Here is a 21,151-nt window from a genome sequence, read left to right as displayed (position 1 = left end):
TGCAGCCATCTGTTAAGTACTGGGAAGTATTTTCAAAATAGACATAAATGCTGTCCTAACCATAGTTCAACAGACTGCCTATTTTTAAAACAGACTGCTTACTGAACATACTTTGGGCTATAAAGCACAAAAATAAGAACCTAGTATTACTGTCAAAAGTGCTGTGAAGGGCCAACTGCCACTGAAAATAGTTTTTCTATGCACGCTTTTGCATACTTTCCTATCTAAACTCTTTGCGTGTTTTTTTTTTAACTTAGCCTTTAGGATCTGTAAAGGGCTTTTTTCCTATTTTTGGTTGTTTTTTTTTAATGCAGGAGCTGGGTTCTCGCCTGCACTGTCACCACAAAAGACGTAGCTTCTTTCTGCTTGCTATTTTAGTTCAAATTAGTAGTAGCTGGAGACTACTGTTTCTTGGTTGTGCTGGGTAATGTCACAGATATTTGAGATGTCTATTATGAGCTCTTACCTGCTAAGTGAAGACCTGTGCTGTGGAATGCTTCATAAAAATGCTCTTATTCTAAAACATCCACCGGTCTTCAAAACACGTTTAAACATGAAATAAAAATATTCTAAGCAGCCTGATTTATTTACTCTTCCCTCACGGTGCTCCTGCATTTCAGTGCCCTGTCTTGTGGTGCTGTCGTTCACTGCTTTTCCAGTAGAGACTCGCCTTTGCTCCAGTCTCTGGGAAAGGGGTGTCAGCACCAGGCGGGGCTGATTTGGCAAAGGAAGTGACTCCACGGCCAACTTTTTGTAAAATCTCTGCCTGTTTTCCGCTGAAGTTTCCCACAGTTGCTCCCATTTGTGCATGCTGGTACAGACTGCTGGAAACAACAAAGTGACTGACAACTCCTGGCATTTTAATGCCTGTCATTAATTGAGAATAACCCTGTATTTCTTGTGCATTGGCACAATCGGGAAGGACATTGCTACTAATATTACAGCACCGCCGCTAGCCAGAGAAATGCATGTTGCCTTAGATCTGCCAAAGAAACCATCACTGTTTCACAAAAGTGAAATCTCACTGACAACCTTTACGGCATCTCCTCATTTAGGTGCTTGATTTTACAAATCTCTCTCTTTTTTTTTTTTTTTTTTAATTTGGGATTTTTGTCTCCGTTTTGCTTTTCTTGCAACATTTTAAAAACAATAATGGAATAAATAACTGGACACGAAATTCTATCCTATGGTATCATACTGACACCTATATAATTCTTCTGCAAGCACAGAAACTTAGCATTTGCACAGGCCCCTGTTGCTTGAGGAAATGAGTAATTACATGTACTGACAAATATAGCCAGGTCTGAGAACCTCCAGGCTCTGGAAGGCAGCGAAGATCCTTCCCTCTCCCTCCTGCAAGCCTGATCTTCTACGCGCTCGCTCCTGCCTGACCTACCTTCAGTTTTTCCTCCCTCCCCCTGGGCTTCTCATCCTCGTCTCACCCAGCCAGCCCTGCCTTCCACTTCATTGCTTGAGAAAGATGTTTCTTATCTCCCACCGTGGCACTCGCTCTGCTTCTGCAATTCTCACGTCACCTCTCCACCACCCCCTACTCAACTTCTTGTCCTCATCTCCTTGTCCGCTCAGGACAAGTCCTCCTGCGCCTTGTTTTTTTCCTGTTTCCATCTCTCTTCCCCTCTTCCAGTCCTTGCTCCTCCTGCGCCAGAACGGTTTGCCTCGGGATCCCAACTTCCAAACCCGATCCAGAGCTGCATTTGCAGGAAATACCCCGTTTCAGCCCTGCGTTTCTGAGACATACTCAGGACAGATGTCATATTTTAGCTGTGAAGCCACAGTGAGCCTTCACACAAGTACTTGTGTTAATAGTGATATGCAAAGTCTTGTAACGTTAAGAAATGTTACCAGCTTTCGCAAAAACAGCTAAAACACATCTTTGATGTAATTCTTCCTCGCAGTGCACCTCCAAATACCAAATCTTTGCATGGAAAGATTAAATTATTACTGATTCTTAGAGAAAACCCATTAACTTCTGGGGGTTTCAATGTCATAAAGCACATCTTTAATTTCAATTCTGTAACAGCTGGTCTAGATTAAACCTGCAACAGCAAAAATTTATACCATCTCCGGTAACCAGCACAGGAAAATCAAACCAAACATACCTGGGAAAACCAAGAATAACCGACAATATAATGTTTGAATTCAAATCCAGAGGACAGTAGACAAACAAGCATTAAAATCTCCATTTAGGAGATAATTCTGCCCTAGAAAAAATTCTAATCTGAATAGACTTTGACAGAGACTGGAAAGGGAATTGGAGTCATTTGTGTTAGGCTACACAGAAGGTGACAGAGCTGAAAATATAATCTGAGACTCTAAAGTGCCATATGTGTAAGAAATTGAAATTACCCAGCAGCAAAATGCAAGAACTTAGTTACAGCATTTTTATAACATTTGTTCATGCAGGCTGTTAAGGATACTATGAAGTGATTATATTTTGGACTGTTGCCAAAAAAACCCCATATATTTACCCATCACTTATGTTTTGACGGTGGTAATACAATTGTAACAAAGAGGGATAGCAAATAACTAAAATACTACTACATTAATTTCCCCATAACATACCTGGGATGCAGTATTACTACAGCATTTTTGGGGGGTTCAACTTCCAACCACCACCCATTCATCTTTTGGGGGACTCGCTTTCCTGATGTCAAATTATAAAAGAAAACCAGAACAGCCTGTATGGTTTACACTTCGCTGCCAATATAATTAATTTAGAGATCACGCTCTGCATCTTTCCACATCACTCGGAAAATGTAACTGAAGCGTTTGAAAAATTTCTTAAAACCGGTGCGAATCAGCACTGTGATTTCAAAGAAAAAGGTAAGAAGACCTGAGGCGCAGGTGAGATGAGTGCCATACGAGCCACGTCACACACACCTGGTTTGGCAGAACTAACTAAAGTGGAAGAGGTGAACTGCCAATTAGTCACTAATGAAAAGTAGTATTTGAAGTGTACGAGGACGTAATTCAGGCTGTTCACTGCCTGTGCCGCCTCCTCGGAGCAATTAAATAACAAGGTGCCGCTACCCTCTAAAATTCCACATGCTCTCCGAAGGGGATTTGAAGGCAGTCTGCTGCAGGAGCCGGTTACGTGAAGTAAGATGAATTCATATTGCTCGGGGGGGGGGTAGAAAAAAATAATTAAAAAAGGAAAGGCAGGCGGCAGTTTCGCAACACTGACTTCACACTGAGCGGTGGCACACAGGATGACGAGAAATTAAAAAAAAAAAAAAACCAAGCAGGTAAACAAGTAGAGAAATAAACAGAGAGAGGGGGGCTGGAAACCGGACCGAAGCAGCAAGCAAGCGGGCGCTGTGACAGGGACCGCCCGTGTCGCCCCGGCCCTGTCACGGCCGCAGGCCGCGGCGGAGGGTCCCGGGGGCGGCAGCCGCAGGGCCCCGCACCGGCCATTCCCCGGCTCCCCGCAGCCGCCGCCCGCCCCGCTCTGTGGCGGCGGCACCTCGGCGGAGAAGGCGGAGAAGAAGGCGCAAGGGCGGGAACGCCCTCGGTGGGCGCGTCCATGGCGGCGGCGCCCGGCGGCCACGTTGACAGGGCGGGAGCGGGGCCGCGCCGCGCAGGGAAGGGAAGAAGGGAAGGAGGGGAGGGCAGGCCGGGCTGGTCGCTCGGCCGTCGCTCGGCGTCGGGGTGCGGGTGGCCGGTGGCGGGGCCGCTGCCACAGTAAAAAATGTCTTCGCCTCCCAAAGAGAAAGCAGAGACGCGGGCCGGACACCCTCCTGCTGGTACGGCCGCCGGTTCCCGTCTCTCCGCTCTTTCTCTTCTCACTCCCCGGGGAAGGGACGGGGTCGGGGGGAAGGTAGCGGTGGGGGGGGCCGAGCCCCTCCGGGAGAGCCCGGTTCCCCGCGAAGTCTTGCGGGCGCCGGGGTGAGGAGGGTGAGGGCGGGCTCGGCCGGGTCCCGCCGCCGCTGCTGCCGCCGGCGGCGGGTGTGTGTGAGAGACCCGGGGGGGGGGTCCCCATATTTCCCCGCATTTCCCCGCTCCAAAGCAACGTCTGATCCGGCTCTCCGGCAGCGGGAGGGGTGCGAGGGTCCCCTCGGGATCTCTGCTCTGCCGCTCTCCCTCTTTCCCCCCTCACTGCCCTCCGGCAGCCTTCGCCAGTGACCGGGGGGGGGGGGGGGGGCGGCGAGTCTCCCTGCCCCGCTCGCCCCGGAGGAGCTCCCCGGTTGCGGACAAACCCTTCGGCGTTGCCGGCTTGTGAGGGGGATAGCGTTGCCCTCCCCCGTGAGGGCATCCCGGCCTCGAAAGGCGGTGGAGGCCCGGGGAACCGCCGCCTGGGGCTGGGGAAGGGCGGGAAGGGGAAAGGAGCGGTCTCGGCCACCTCACGGCCGCGGGGCGAGCTGCCCTGCGAACGGCAGATGAGTAGTACTCCGTGCCTCCATTTTGCCTGTGGGCGTTATGGTGCGAGGGCTGGAGCAGGCTGCAGGTACCTAGCTTTAATTCTGGAGGCTGGCAGGGTGGGAAACGAGTCAAGCGGCTTGCTTAGCTGCCCGGCCAAGGAGCTCCGTCACCTTCCACCCGCGGCTGGGTGGTCACGGGTGGGCAGAGCAGCGGGCGGTCGGGGTAGGAGCTGCTTCGGCGGGACACCGGTCTGTGTCGGCTCCTCTCCGTACGCAGCTGGGGTTCGGTGACTCGCGGTATCCACGTTGTCTTGTTCTTTCACGTGCCGTTAGTTCGTTTTTCTTATTCTTCGTTACAGTTTTCTTAAAAAAGGGGACTTTGGTCCCTGCACCGGCAACTTTTCATGTGTCTTGCGGCGTGTCCCGCTGGAATAGTTGCCTTTTTTCTTTTTTTAAGTGTTTCAGTCAAAAAAATCGTGAAATTCTTAATTCGCAGGGTGTCGGTTTTATATTCAGATCAATCGATGAGATTTAAAGCTACGTTTGGAAACAATTTTTGAACCCTAATTGAATTCTGCTCTTCTCCTAAAGAGGACCTGAAATTCCTTTAAATAGAGAATAGAAGTGAGAAATAATGGCTTGGCTTTGCATGGCAAATACAGTTCAGCAGTACAGTTAAGCTGATCTCTTGGCTGAGCAGAGTCGTCCCAGTTCTGCAGCCTCCCGTGTCATGGTATTAGCTCTTACCAGACCTCCTGGTTAGCTGGTTCAGGGAACCAAACCAAAGCACCTTTCCCAGTGTTGACAGCTTTTGCTGCCATAGCTCCTCAAGCTGGCTCACCTTCAGGTCAGGTAAACTTCGGCTTCGGTGTGAAGGGATGGTTAAGACCGTAGGTTGGTTTAGCTGTGTCTTCCTGCTGCACCATCAGTGGAAAGGGAACAAAGGATAAATGGCAGATATTTTCATTTAGATGCTTTGTAACTGTACTTTCGGATGTTGTTGCATGTTTGAGAGTTTTGCTTCAAAACCTGTCTTTTCAAAGAGGTGGAATTTTTTAAAGACCTGAAGTGAGCCTCTGTAGGCCATGTGAGAAACTAGCGACGCACAGTACAAAAGCACAACTGGAGTACGGTACAGGTTTCCCTTGCTGTCAGAGTGTTTCAGTATTATTATTTTTTTTCTTTGTAAAACGTGCATCCACATATGAACTGAAGAACTTTTTCAGCTGCGTGCCTTTTAAGATCATTAGCATCCCTGAGGGGTTTTTGGGAGTATGCACCAATTCAGCTTCAGAAGGAAGGCAATCACCAAGTCTGTCTTTGAGGCCAGAAAAAAACTAATGCTTTACAGTATCTTCAGGTCGTTTCTGAAGGAAGATGGTTCTGAGCTGGTTGGCAGAGGAAAGTTGCCCTGTGGTCTTTTAATACTTTGAAAACCCACAATAAATGTGCTGACTAGAGATACTTTATATTTACTCTGGGGACTGAAGCTAGGTTTTAATCCTCTATCTCAAGCCAGTTTAGATTCTTGGATAATAATATAATTCAATAGGGCAGTTTGCAACCAAGTTTTAATAAAATGAAAGTCAAAAATTCTTAAAAAAATAAATAAAAGATGACTACATAAATACAGGTGGAATCATGTTCATAAATACCCAGGCAAGTTCCTAGCAGGGGAAAGATGTGAATAGGGGATCTTTTTTGACTAATGGGTTAAAAGCTCTGGTTTTGCTGTGTATGTTGTGTAACAAGCCCTGCCTGTAATTACGGATGTGTCTTACCCCACTGAGTATGAATTGGACACATAAAGGTTAGGAAGGATTTGGATTGTCAAATTAAAGCAGAATTGACAAATCCATTGTTTTTCATATGCACTGTTAGCCCTTGCTTACTGACTGCGTGCAGTCTGTTCGCTTCCTCTCTGCATTGATCTTTCATATGGGGGGGGAAGACAAGAAAAGCACTTGAAAAGACAAAGGATAATGAAATGGAAAGAAGCCTCAAGACCTCAGGCTGGTAACAGGATGCATGAAGCAACTTTGAACTCCTTTCTGAAACTTAAGAGGGCCCCAGCTTAAGCTTTATTAAATATCCGTCTACCAGTGAGATCAATGTATCTAATACATTGCTGATTAGGTTTGTACAGCTTGCAGCCCCTCTAGAGAGGTCTGCATAATTATGCTTTTAGCTGTTCATTTCTTCTGGTAGATACTGTGGAGGAATAAAGCAAGGTGATTGTGTTAATAGTTTATTTATGAAGCTTTACAATAGGTTTGTGAAAATAGTTATGTGCTTTTTCCTACATTAAAAAAATATAGCTCTGAGCCAAGATTTCTGTGAAATGAAGGTATATAATAACTCTCACTTCTGTTCCTGTTTTGTCAGACACTAATGTATGCTCCACTCCCTTAAGTTTGCAGAACGGCCTATTTTGCGTTTCCCTCAGTCCTGGCTTTTCATACATCTTATTGATGTAATGCAGTCTGTTATTATACAGTTCATGAGAAACAGATTTTTTCTTAATATTTAATACTATACTCAAGGAAAATGGGAAGCTGCTAAAGCTCTTGGTTATACTTTGGATTTCTCAAAGTTCCTGTCCGGTTGCTGTGACCAGCGGGCAATTTGGGTTGAGCTGGAAGGTTTCCCCAGGAAGGACTGCCTCGGGTCTGCAGCCTGAGCGAGCTGGGGCCAGAGCTGTAGCTGAGCTGCGGTGCTTCTCTAGGTACTTGGTGCGACTCGGTGGGGTTTATCTCAGAGTTCAGTCTCAGAAATGGAGCAGTCCCGAAGCAGCACAGCAGTGGGGGGAAAAAAAAAAGGTAAATAGACTGAGAATGTTTACCGACTCCAGATCGTCTTGAGTAGTAATTGATTAACACGGTTGTTTAATGCATTTCCAAAAGGAGTAGTCATACCCTTAAGAGGAACGCAGGCTGGCGTTCACAAGACAAACAAGACAGTCCTGTCTGCCTCTTGGGGGGCTGGGAAGGAAACATGCCAGGTAATAATTAAAATCCAAAACTCAGCTCTTACCCAGCAGTGAGGCAAACAGACTTGCGCAGTTGCTCTTCTTGGAGCATGCTGGCAGGCGATCCCCGATGACTTTTAAGTGACAAAATCACCTTGGTAAGCATCTGTCAAATTATGTAGTAAATGCTAGGCAAGTAAGAAATAGATGAATCCTCATAAGTCCCAAGAAAATCTCACAAATGGAGTGGGTTTTTCTTTAGCTTGGTGGATGTAATCATCGTTTCTTCTCTCTGTCTAACCCTGAGGTGTAGCTTGGTTGAAACCTTCTGAAAAGGAAGGTGAATTATGTTGCAAGGGTATTTCACTTCTTAAGCTAAGTCTCTTGAAACTAGATTGGGTATGAGCATGCTGTGTCATGGGTGGCAGAGATCTAAGTCAGCTGTATGTACAGGTTGCTGATCTAATTATTTCAGTTCTGGCCTCAGAAATACACATTATTACTGCAGTTGTTTGCTGGATTCTTCGTTTGGTTTTCCAGCTCTGCACAGTAACCCTGAATTACTAAAGATTATTCAGTTATGCACCAATGTACTTTTAGCTGCCTATAGTTTCTTTGCCTGTTGATATTGGTGCAAAAAATCAGATTATTAAAATTATTAAGTTACTGCATTGGGCAGTCACTATTATGCCTTTTAATTGTCTGGTTATTTGCTTTTTAATCCCTGTTAATTCTACAGACAAATCTGAACATGTTAGCTGCATATCTTTGCCAGTGACAGATAAAGAGAAAACAAGTGGCTGGTGGCCTGATGATATACAATATGAGAGGAGAGAGATTTTATATCAGCTAAATTAGCACTGAACCTTCGGGTATTGTTTTCTTTAGTTTTCTGTTAGATGGTGAAGAGTGTGAAAGCGTGTGTGCATTGTCCAGATCTGCTGTTTGTAACCTGGCAGATGTTGCTGTGGAGACAGCATCTTCCACAAAAAGTAATTTGAAAGGAAACTAATAAGAACTGATTGTGCAGTGGTGTTAAATTTATGAATTAATGTAAATAAAACATACCAATCAGTTTGATTAACTGAGATGTTAGAACAAGACAGCACTTGACAGAACTCAGAGTGCTTGCTTTCGCAAACAATCTTAAATTTCTACGGAGTTTGCATCAAGAAAAATTAATAGGAATTTTAATTTTTGTTTCATTTTTTAAAGTACATTTCTTTGTCGCCTAACTTTTCTGTCTTTTCTTGTCCCATGTGGAACACTTCTTTCCAATTTAAGTATTGTAAGTTTTATGCTGGAGAGAGAACCCAAAACGGTTAGTGTGGGGTTGTTTGGTTTGGTTTGGTTTGGTTTTTTTTAATGCATGATAAGGAAACACAGTTTTGATAGGTTTTAAAAGGGATTTCTTTGGTTTTGTCTATTGATTGCCTGCCTTTAGTTAATGTCCTTTACTGAATCAGAAGTTTATCTTTCAAATATTACACAAAGTTTGAAATCTATATAAAAAATCCCAGGGCCCAAGAGCTGTCACTTTCTCCTAAGGCAGGTCACTTTCTCTTTACTGCTTGCCTTCACACAGGCTGTAAAATTCGTGCACAGGAGTGTCCTTCCCCTTGCTGTCCTGGTTAGGAGCTGAGAACTAAAGCTGTTCCTAGGTTTCAGGGGTTAGCACTGAACTGCTGTGAGGTGCCTTAATCCCTCAGTGACTGGACCCGGGAGGGCTGTCAGAAGTACAGCTTCCCCGAGCCGCCCTGGCACGCCGCTTCGGCTCCTCCTCAGTGCTGCTCTGGCATCCCGCTTGCTCGGGCTGTGACATCTCTGCCGAGGCTGTCCACAGACTTACCGCGTCGCGGCAATGTGAAACACAAACCAACGCATCTGTAGGTGGTTTTATTGACTCCTGACTGCTACAGTAGTTTTCTGATGTGGTTACTAAGGGCAATGTAACCCGTTGAATTAGCTAACAAGATGCATTGTTTTATCCTGTGCTGTCCTCTAAGCGTGTATAGCAACGGTTGAAGCAAAAAAAAAAAAAAAAAAAGTACAATATCAAAACAGAAAGCAGATCAAGAGCAGCCTGCCTGTTTCTCTGCTTAGTAGCTGCAGTGTTAGGCCTGGCTTGGTTCCTATTTTATATTTCACTCTGGAGGGGATAAATCATGAACAGAAGTGGATTTGCTTTCACTTCTTGTTTTGTGTTTCAAAGGGATGTTTTCACGTTTGCGTCATTTCTAAAACTAAATCATGACAAGGATTTGAAATGTGGTAAATGCTTATGTTTTGCAAAACAAAAAGCTCTGTTCTAAATGCAAGTTAACAGTCCTCCTAACTTTGCTTTTTATTACACAGTTCGTGAAGTAGTACTTCGTATAAATACTGTTATTACGGCTGTAGGTTTTAACTTGAAATGACAAGTAAGGTTCTTCAGCCCTTCTTGTTTTATGGGAGTATTTAACGTTTGTGTTTGTGGCCTTTTGTGTAGTGTTACGCAAGCCATTGCCTCCATTTCTTCTGACTGCTGCAAGTTGGTAGGGGTGGGGGGAGAGTTAAAACATAGTTGAGTTTTCTAAAATGGTATTTGAAGCAGGTGGTAAAATGAGCTGCAACTTCTCAGGATGAGCAAAGATGGCATGATGTGAAGGAGAATGGCAGATGCGGTCCTGAAGTAGCTGTTTCTCAGGCTCGCCACTTTTAAACATTTTGGGCCCCGTTTTCAAAATGTGATTACTATTAAACTACTCTGCAAAATAGTAGGGGGGAAGAGGGAGAGGGTCATCTTTAAAATGTTCTTCACTTATGCTGGTTTGACTGAGGTTTGTTGTGTGTCTCTAATTTTCGTTCCAGTGAAAGCTGGTGGGATGCGGATTGTACAGAAACACCCACACAATTCTGATGCCAAAGAAGAAAAAGATAAGGATGACCAAGACTGGGAAACCAGCAGGTGAGCCCTTTGATTTGGTGCAAGTGCTACAGTGAATTTCCATGACCTTGAACTTTATCACCAGTTTGTTTTCCTTGCGGATAGCAAACCAACGATACAGTTGGGTTTGTATCATAAAATTAATTTAAAGTGGTAGCAAGTTACACACTCCTTCAGGAGAATTGGGGGGTTTGGGAGTTTTTACCTTGCTGAGCCTCCTTTAAATGATCCTGTCAGGTAAGAGAAGGTTAGATCAAAAGGTACAGTTAAAGTAAAACACCAGCTTTCCTAAAATCTCTGAACATTATTTCAGACTGTGCAGAAACATAGAGGCTAGGCACATTTGGACACAGGCATTAGGCTGTCAATCTGTGTATGAGGTGGTCTTGCTGTGTGCTGGGTGATTCCTTCTACCCTTTGGCCCATACTCCTTTCTCCGTGAGGTATTTGACAATATGGTGCTTTTTAAAAGACAAGTAAAAATAAATGCTATGAATATTATCTGCTTTTATTTTAGGTGGGAATCTAGCAGTTTTAGTGGTGGAGGATACCAAGATAGACAGCAGTTACTTAGCAGTTTTAACTAGATTTATCAGATAACTGCTGTGTAGAAGTGAAAGCAGGGAGGTTCAATGGACTGTTGCTGTAATTCTGTTCGTACAAACACCACCTGGTTTTGTGCTGCTTTCCTTGGCTAGCTGTTCTTCTTTGTAGCCAAGACTATATTTACCTGAAATCTTTATGTACTAGCTTACTGCATGGGTTTGTCCTTGCTATTTGCTCATGGCAAAAAAAACCCAAAAACAGAGCACCATTCTTGTGCTTTGGTAAGTAGACTGACTCACATGATGTTTATTTTACATTTAAAACAATGGTAATAAATAAGTATTGTGAAAATGTCTGTATAAACAAGAGCAAATGTGTTTGTTTACTAAATCACAACTTGAATAGGAAACATGTTTATGAGAAGGGAAAAGTAGTTTTAATTAATATATTCAAATCAGAGGGAGGAAAATAAAACTTTATGCCATTTCTTCATTAACCACGTTGGTCATCTTGTATTTCTGTTCAGTGGCATGTGAGTTGGAACAGAGTCTGTACTGCAGTCCAGTTTTGTCCAAATGAAGGAATCGTATCCTGTGGTTAATTTAAACTTTGCTTGGGAATATGTCCTTTTATTTAAGGTGTGTTTGTGGTGGGTTGATCCTGGTTGGATGCCAGGTGCCCACCAAGCTGCTGTATCACTCCCTTCCTCAGCTGGGCTTGGGGCGGGGGGAGAAAATAAAATGGAAAAAACTGGAGGGTCAAGATAAAGGCAGTTTAATAAAGCAAAAGCAAAGGCCGTGCGTGGAAGCAAAGGAAAACAACAGATTTATTCTCCACATCAGCAGGTGATGTCCAGCCACTTTCTGGGAAGCAGGGCTTCAGTACACATAGCAGTTGCTCTGGAAGAAAAACGTCGTAATAACGAATGCCTCCCCTCCTCCTCCTTTCTCTTAGCTTTTATTGCTGAGCAGATGTCATACGGTATGGAATACCCCTTTGGTCAGTTTGGGTCAGCTGTCCTGGCTGTGTCCCTTCCTGAGATCCTGCCCACCCCCAGCCTACTGGTGAGGGGAGAATGTCGGAGAGACAGCCTTGACGCTGTGCAAGCACTGCTCAGCAGCAGCTGAAACGCCGGTGTGTTATCAACACCATTCTAGCTACCAATGCACAGCACAGCACTATGAGGGCTGCTATGGGGAAAATTAACTCCATCTCAGCCAGACTCAGTACAGTGTTATATACCTGCTTATTCTTATATTTCCTTGGCATGCCAACCTCATGGTGAGGGAATCGCATTAGTATCCAAGTGAGAAGACTTCTTAGGCCTGTTCATGGATCTCTGTTACAATATAGCTACCTGCTTTATTCCTTTCTTCAAACAAGATTATAATTGTCCCCTTTCACTCAAATAGTGTAGGGAAAAGTTAAAATTTAACCTTGATATTTGTGGCTCTGTCTGCTTTAGCAGGTGCTGTGGCACAATAGAAGCAGGTCTGCAGGGGGAAACAGTCAGTGCTGAGGCCTTCATGTTCATGCTGCGTGTGTTTTGGAGACTACTCAGTCTGGTCTCCTGGACTGAAAGACCAAGCCCAGCTGGCGTGTGTTAGGTGTCTCCTTGGACTGCGTGTTCCAGTTTAGCGTCATCTGCAGGGAGTCCAGGTCAGGTGCCCTGACACCAATCCACAGTGCAAAACAAAGCCTGGCCAACAGAACGATTCGGAGGGGAGTGCGCTTCTGATCTTAAGATGCTAATAAATATGCACTGTATATTAATATTGTAAAGCAGGTCCGTGAGCGATTTTTATGCTTTAAAGGCAGAGGAGAAAGTTTAATCACCTCTGGAGCTACCTTACTAACTAGGGAATAGTTAGCTGTTGCACCTCGTAAAATCCATTCCCTCGGCCACCTCATCAGTTTATTGTCAAAATGTGCACTTACAATGTGCTCTTTGCTTTAGTTTTCTTTTAGAGGATACATTATTGGTCTGTATTAGGCACTTGTGCATACAGTTATTCTTGAGCCTGTGTATTAACACAAAAAGCATCGGTCTGAACTTTTCTTTCTTTGATTTAATCCTCTTGAGAAGGATAGTGGCAGGAGGGACAGAAGGAGCAAGCATAGTTAGATGGGAACCAGCATGAATTATAAAACAAAACTGTTAAGTTGCTTTACAAGTCTGAGAGAAGTTGTTTCCTGGTAGAACTGGGGGAACCTTTGTGTCTGCGAGGGGAAGGGTTTAATGTGCCTGTTGTAGGCCCCTGTGAGAATACTTGTACAGCTCCGATGGCAATACAAGCTGTAGTGCGAGCAAGAAGTTACTTAGCCATAGACAGAATAAGCAAACTCCACAGGCCATAGTATGTAAAGTTGTTGTTTGTCAAAATTAAATTATGTTTGCAGCGTGTCAGCTGCTTTTTTGTTGGAAGGTGCAGTCCCCTGGAGTCTCTGTGTTGGCTCCTGGTGATTCACAGTGCCCTGCTAGAACACTTGGATTTCTGTTGCCTGCAGACAGAGGTTTATCAGGAGATGGGGATGGGTTTATCAGGAGGAGGAGAAGAGGCCTCCAGCATTCTGTTCTGCTTTCTCTGGCACCAATATATATGTACTTTTTGGTCTTTGCTAGCTGATATTTTATGTCCCTTTGCTAAGCAGATGCAGAGACATCTGGTTTTTTAACTTTCTACTCTCATGTTTTCAGTCCTTGCCATTTTAAGGTAGTATCGTTGATATGATGCAATCTCTACTCCCTATTGCATTCAAAGTCAAAAGAAGCAAACAGCCCTTCAGGCAATTCCTATCAGGTGATAGGGGCAGCTGACAGTGATGTGAGAGAAAATAATAAAACAGAGAAGAGTAATTTTTGTGTGTGTGTGTGTGTGTGTCAAGAGGGAGGCTAGGATGATTGAGTGATTATTTTAATCTCATTGTCCTCTTAGTTGAGGACACATTAGTGGAATTGGCAGTAAATGGAGGCAGAAGATTTCAAGCTCTCCCAGAGTTCCCTGGGAGCTCCAATAGCACATGTCCTCGCCACGATGGCACAGATCTGAGCAGCTGCTCAGCAGGAAAGCTTTCAGCTAGAGTTCATGGTAGTATTTGTGGCTTTGGAGACAGCTGGCATTGTTTTGCAGCATGCTTGCAGAAAAAGACATTGGGTCAGTGTTTCTAGTCTTAATGTAAACAAAGCTGATAGAGGTAAACACCCCTGAAGTAGCTAACTGTGCTGTGATAAAGGTGACTTTAAAGTAACATTCACCAGGTATATCTTCTTTGACATTTCTTTTTCTCATTTGTTTAGCAACTTGCAATCCAGTTACTGTAATTTACTCTGCATTTTATTCAGTTCTGTTTCCTAAAATAAATTTGTTATGACAACCTACCATTTTGTGAAATGGTAGCCTGACTTGTCATAATAGTGATTTGTGATCCCTTAAAACAATATGTGGTAAGATGATTTTATACAAATTTAAACTTTTCCTACAAGGCAGTTCTCAGCCTTGAGCAGTATGGAAATAATTTTATATGTCTGGTATAAGTACAGTTTTACTTAAAGAGGAATGACTGGAGGTGATTATATGGAGGAGACTCAGTGAAAGAAGGGAGGGCTTGCATCATTTGGCTTAGGTGAACTAAAAAACTGTGTGTGGCATCCAAAGCCAGTGACACCAATGTGCTCAAGACATCAGTGGTAAACTTGGGTATGAGGTGGGGTCCTCGGCCCACGTGTTCTTCAAGACAAGAGTGATTTTGATCAGCCTGGTTGGAGATAGGATACTGGCTGGATGAACTTCTGGTCTGATCTCTTACTGATTTTCTTATGTTTCTGTAATTGCTTAAGACTTGTGTTGATCTGTTTTTTGGATATGGTTGCAGTTTTGGTTGATTGACAGTCATACTGATTGCTGCTGGAAGGTTTTTTTTGTGATGCTAGATGAAGGTGAAACATATAATTAGAAGTAGGGTTATGAATAGAAACATCATTTTTCAGGACCGTGTGTTGTCATAGAAGGTATTTGGAATAAGTAGGCTGCTCATAGTCCTGGGCTTTATTAGAAGCCCACTAATGCATGTTTAACTGAGATTTGCAATATCATGCATGGTCCTGTACCAGCATCTGACTCTAGCCATAGTAAATACTCCTGAAAGACAGATAATTTGAAGTGAGAACTGCTTGTTCAGTTTTGCACGAGAGCTTCGTTAATTGTCACTCTGGGACCTCCAGAAGAAGAAACTATAATTATATATCAGCATCTGGATTTAAAAAAAGAATATTTAAAGCAAATATCTGGCTCATTTTGTCTTTTAACAAACAGGGTAAACTGCAACAGCTTTCGTGTCTAAAGACTCTTTCCTTCTCTTTTGTTATATTTCTGAAACAAAGTGGGTAATTACAGTGATTTAATTACTGAATATAAATACAGTAGAGTGGTTTCTCAGTACGCATATGTAAAAGGTATGTGTTTTCTATCTTAAACTTACCTGGAGCTTGTGAATCTAGCATTATGTCTGGCTTTCCCATTAGCTCTAGAAAGAATAAATCATACAGCCTGGATTTTAATTCAGTTTAGGATGTGCATATTGGCCTTAGCTGTATTCATTGGGCAAAAGAAAAAAAAAAAAATTAAGAAGGTAATTTAGAATGTGGCGATTCAAAAGCAAAATCATGCTAATGAGCGTATGGGTGTCCGTATGTCAAAGAGCCCGTCTTGGTACGTGCTCAGTTACATGGTGAGAGCGGAGTTGTCAAAGGCTCCTGTTATCCTTTGGGTATCTCTGTGTTACTTGTTAAGTCTGAATATGCTAGTTAAACTGCACCTGCTTTTTTTCTTTTAGAAGCATGGTGGAAATCTCAAAAACTTAGGCTGTGGGTATATACTTTCATTCAAGAGTAAATTTGTTTTTCCTTTCCCTCACTTTGCTCTGTTGCAACTGACAAGAAATAAGCCACAGGCATTATTTCCATTTTTCAATTGCCACTGAAGATTCTGCTGTCATTGAAATATATTTAATTTTTGCCTTGTAATGACCCTTGTTGTCCAAACTTCTGACAGAATTTAAAAAATAGAAAGTAGATTATACAACTAAGCCATTAGAGCAGGTTTGCATGTTTGTTTACACCACAAATATGGAAATGCTTGTAACTATTTCTACTCCTTGTATTTCACCCTGTTTTTCTGGTTATTTAGCTGGGGCAGAAACTGTAGAGTCAAAATCCTGACCCTTTAACTTGGGAATAGCTGCACTTCAGCACAGCTAAGACCTGGGAAATGATGTCCAGTGTTCGGTTGGCTTGCACACAAGTCCTGTAGTTTCTGTCATGGATGAAGATGTTTCAGTCCAGTTAGTTCTAGTGTTGTCTGTTGTAGAGTCAACAGGTGTTTGACAAAGGGAAATCTTGGGAGTTCTAAGCAAAAAAAAAAAAAAAGTAAGATACTTTACAGCTTGTTAAACACAGAAATCAAACCCCCATGAACAGGTAGCTTTGTACTTCCATACATATTCAGAGTGAATAGCCCATTAGTGTTTGTCCTGTGTAGTTCACCAAGATAAAGACATCTTTACCTGTGTTCATGCATCTATAAAACTAAAATACTGGGAAAGCAAGCAGGCATTGACTTGGCATGGTGAATATTTAAGGTTAAAAGAATGAGACAGGTCAGGACAGATAGGCTGCTACATCTTCTGCTTAAGTTTTTGGAGAGGAAATGTGCAACTTTGGTGGGTAGAGGACTGACTGAGTCTCCCTTTCTGGCAGCAGGGCCACTTAGGTGTTGGCTTAAAAGGTCTCTTGGGCTATTGTGTCAGCGGAGGCAGGTCTGAAGGAGTGAGCTGATACCACGTACAAGCATCTGTCATCAACATCCAGATCCTTTGCTTTGACAGAATTCACGTTTCTTCCACCAGTTCTCTAACCACCTCTTTTTTTCCCCTCTTTTTGGGGCCTGATTCTGTTACCTCTGTGAGCTGAGGTGCCTTTACACAAAGATTATGTTCACAGACTGTATATTGCCATTTTATGCTAGACCATATAAAAGCTGAAGCTTGATTAAATATAATGGATATGACTTTTGAGGGCTTTTATTCATGTCTTTGGCCTTTGGGCTCTCATTACTCAGAGGTGGAGGCAGTTGGCCTTAGAGGGTGAAATGTCTGGGGGAAATGCAATGAAAAAGCAACCCGGCTGTGAACACCATGCTTGCAGTTTCTGGGAAAGATGAAAACGCTGGGCGTTATCCCATTGTCATACCAGAGTTTGGTGTGACTGTAACTTTTTCTTTACTTAATGAAATACTCCAAAGGCGAAAAGGAAGTTCTGCTGGCAAAAGAGCTGTAAAAAATTTGCAACTGTAATTTTGTAATATTATTAAGCAGAATACAGAACATAGCGCAATGAGGGAAATAGCTTCCTACCTTTTCCAAAACATCTTTATTTTCCCAACAAATTCTGTGCATAGTGCCTTTTTTTTTTTTTTTTTTCCTTCCTCTTTCTTATCTTTATTATTTTGGACTTAAATTCACTTCACAGTTAAGGGAATAGCTTCTTAATAGTGTCATGCTCTTCTCCTTTTCATAAGTGATATTGCCTTCAATGCATTTTCCCACCTCATTATTCATCTTCATGTCTTAATCTTTTGCACAGAGTTTTTATGATTAGCAGATGCTCAAGTCTACTAAAGTTTATATGTGCATAATTTGTTTAATTATAAAACCCAAAACCAATATTAGCAATTTTCATGTGATTTTCAGGACAATACCTTCTGCAGATGACCAGTTACTTGGAGAAGTAGCAAAGTAATTGCTATGGCCTGTGTTGAACCTTATCAAATGCATATACGGTTATAGATTTAACTATAAGTACAGAGAATAGAATATGTAATACTGATTTTTAAATGCAGAACTACTGTAAGGCAAGAAGAGAGGCTGCGAATATCTCCATTTAAGAAGTGAAAATATCTGTGAATGTAGGGAATGGAGAAAAAGCTAGACAAGATTATGAATGAAGCATTCTCATACAGGAAGATGTGAGTCTTCTGAAAGACTGTTTCATGCTTCCAGTATTTCTTGATGATTGAAGCAGTAAGTTGATAAATCCATCAGTGTAAGTGCTAGTTATGACATTATAGGGATAGCTCTTTTCATATTCCTGAAGTACTTTGTGCATGTGTGAAAGAACTAAAAAAGATCTGATATTTCCCCCCCTCAAAGTGAACAGAAGATATGCCATCCAGCTCAGCGAGAGCTGGGTTTGGTCCCAAAGAAACATATGCTGTCTTATGAAATTAGCTGGAAAGCTGAGTTGAATTGTCAGCCAAGCTGGTGTAAGAAAAAGATTTTAAAAGAATGAAAGTCTATAATTTGTATTCTGTGTGATGAGGAAAGTGAGAAAAGCTTACTCATATGCGAGAGAAAAAACGGATGGGAAGTAGTATCTTGTGAGTGGCACAGCTTAGTTAGCACGGCATTCCACGTCTGTACGGAAAAGTAAAATATCTTAAGCTAATAGCTTGAGTGGTGCCATTTTGCTTTGTGCTTTTCTCTTGGTATCCATCTGAAGTATTGGAATGCATGGGATGAAGGTCACCATGCCAGTTTAAAGGCACAGACAAAGAAACAGATATTACATAGGCATTATAAAGCACAAAAATTTCCAACCCCCAAAGTATAACCAGATCCTTTTTGTTATGCCAGCTAAGCCCAAATCTCTATTATTTAAGTGTTTGGCAACACTGAGAGTATTTCTAAAGCTAAAGGTATGAATTTCTACTAGAAAAAGGTGCCAGAGGACCAGATGCTACTCGTTTATTTAGAATAAAAAACCTATGTTTGAAGTGAAGTCACCATGAGCTGAAAATGAGTAGGAGGTGTGTGAGATTGACACCATGTGTGCCAAGGAGGGGGATCTAGTTTTTCAAGTAGCACCTTCCTTTCCCTTAAGTTTCTTCTGCCTCAGCTGCATCAGGCACTGAACTTTGAAGCAGTTTAATATTAAAATAAACTTAGAATTATCATTTGTTAACTGTTACTGGGCCAAACAGGAGGGAATTCCACTTGGCTGCTCCCAGGACACTGGTACTAGATGCAGGAGGTACACAAGAGGTAATTAAAGACAATGCTGAAAACATTGTTGTATTATCATCAGAGTTTTATTTAGTCTGCCATAGCAGTTGATGGAGCTGTTCATTGCAGCCCATTACTTGATGGGAAAGTGTTCGCTGCAATAGGCTTGGTGCCTTCTGATTTTATTGTAACATTTCAATGATTGCATCTTGGTCACAGGTATCCTGTTAAATCAATGGCAATTAGTAAAAAACACTTCAGCAACATTTACACAAATCTTAGTTCTGATGAGTTTCAGTTTCTCTGGGACTCATTCCTTAGAATATATATAACACGGTGAGCCTGGGGTTGTTAATGCGTTCAAAGAGGAGTTGGTTTTGTTGCTGTGGGGTGCAACCAAAGTGGTTTGTTCTTTTCCCTAATGATCTTGAAATCTAACTTTTTTTTTTTTGTACAGGTTGTTAGAGCCATAATTAAATACTAGGCTAGCTCTCAATTATGGAGAGACCTATGGCGTGCTTCGTCTAACACCCCAGACTGCAGTACTGAATCAGGCAGTCCTAGAGTCCGAGCGGTGTCTTTTGCAGCAGGTGGACTCTGCCATCCCCGAGTCTCGAGGCTTTCGTTCAGACTGCGTTCCTGGTGCTTGCCTTGGGGTCCTGTCCGGGCCGGGGGGGAGGTAGCATTAAGATTGTGAATGATGATATGCTGAGGGTATGACTGGGTTCAGTGTCTTCAAATTATAAATTTCACTCTGGGAAAATGACAGAGGACTTTATTTAAGACAGATGCTTGCCTTTTTTTTTTTTTTTTTTTTTTTTTTTGGTACTTTGCAGTGCTGAACGTTTGTCACTGCTTCCCAAAGCCTACTCTAAACCCTTCTTTTTGATAAAAAAAAAAAAAAAAGCAGAGCTCTAGGTATTAAAATGGAAGAGCTAGGCAATTTTTTGCTAGAACAGCTTAAGTTGTAGTGTTTCTTTTGAGAGTATTTGGAACTACTGAAAGTCTTCAAAATAATTCAGTAAGCAAAATTTCATTACTCCGTGTGCGTATCCTTGTACACCTTAAACATTGATACTGAGCTTGATTGTCCTCCAGTCCTGATAGCCAATCTCCAGAGACTGTAACCTCATATTAGCGTTTAGAACCTGCATTGATAAACTCTGTTTACTGTTTGGTGGTTATTAGGATGATCAAGAGTACTCTGCATTGCTTTACTTACGAAAGCTGCCATCGCTAGATAATTTTTATTTTTTTAAAATCTTTTATTCTTGCATGCAACATATTAGCATATTTGCTAATAAGCAACATGTTATTATTGCTAATAAGCAACTTATTTGCATGCAATGTATTAGACTTTTGACTTTGTGGGGCACTAATGAATTAACTGACCAGTTAACGCACAACCCCATTTGGCTTGTTTGTTAAAATGTTGCTTTTGTATTGGAGGTGGTAGAATGAAATTTCAGTAACTGAACTGGGTATTTTTATACTTCTGTGATTCTTCTTTTATTTCTGGGATCACACTAACTTGTGATTGTAGAGGAAAAGTGTATGTAGCTATGTGTATGCTGTTTTATATCAACAATGACACTAATAACATTACCACAAATTCTTCCACATAAGGCTATTTAGAAAGCTTTTGACTAAATGAAATTTAGCATTCTTATTTACTGCTTTGAAAACTGCTGTAGAATTAATTTCCTGTTTCCAGACATTACACAGTTCTGTTTCTGCTGGTGTGTTTGAAAGATTTTATTCTCGTTCCAGTTTACAATGGGAAAAAAAAATGCCAGAAACGCAAAAGCTTCTAAGGAGTGGAGCTTCACGTTCTGCTGTTTTCTCTAAACATAGGCCTTCTGGCTGATAACACCGGCTGTTCTGGTTCCTTCTCTGTATCGGGATGGTTTGGATGACCTCTAGATGGCTTTGAAGCTAATACTACATTTTTCCTTCATAGCTTGTAAGCAAGCACAATTACAGAAAACTGGCAGTTCTGCTGATAATGTATTCTTTATTTCTGCTGCTGCCCTTTGGAGGGATCTCCCTTTATGACACCTTGTTTCCCAGTCTTCATGTTCTTATTTCATGCTGTGTCTTACCCTTGGAATTATTTCTGTATTAGTTAGTGATTGCCAGTTGTCCTCTTGCTGTTGTATTTTCCTCAAAACACTTCTTTTTTTTTTTTTTTTTTTTTCCTGAAAAGAGATCTAATGTTGAGAGACCTCTGTGTACGTGTTCCTCCTCCTATGTAGAGCTGACTAACAACTTGGC

At 42.3% G+C, this 21,151-nt stretch overlaps 1 protein-coding gene across 1 annotated transcript in view; it reads left to right on the top strand.

Moving 5' to 3' along the window:
- Positions 1–3,549: 3,549 nt before the first annotated feature.
- LOC115353071 (death associated protein) overlaps positions 3,550–21,151 on the top strand; it is a 56,821-nt gene continuing 39,219 nt past the window's right edge. Inside the window, exons 1-2 of the mRNA XM_030042034.1 lie at positions 3,550–3,764; positions 10,198–10,294. Coding sequence (XP_029897894.1) covers positions 3,710–3,764; positions 10,198–10,294 — 152 coding nt within the window. The 5' untranslated portion in view covers positions 3,550–3,709. The remainder of the gene's footprint in view (positions 3,765–10,197; positions 10,295–21,151) is intronic.

This window comes from Aquila chrysaetos, chromosome 18 (assembly GCF_900496995.4).
Source record: "Aquila chrysaetos chrysaetos chromosome 18, bAquChr1.4, whole genome shotgun sequence".
Taxonomy (NCBI): domain Eukaryota; kingdom Metazoa; phylum Chordata; class Aves; order Accipitriformes; family Accipitridae; genus Aquila; species Aquila chrysaetos.
This window is presented reverse-complemented; position numbering and strand designations above follow the sequence as displayed.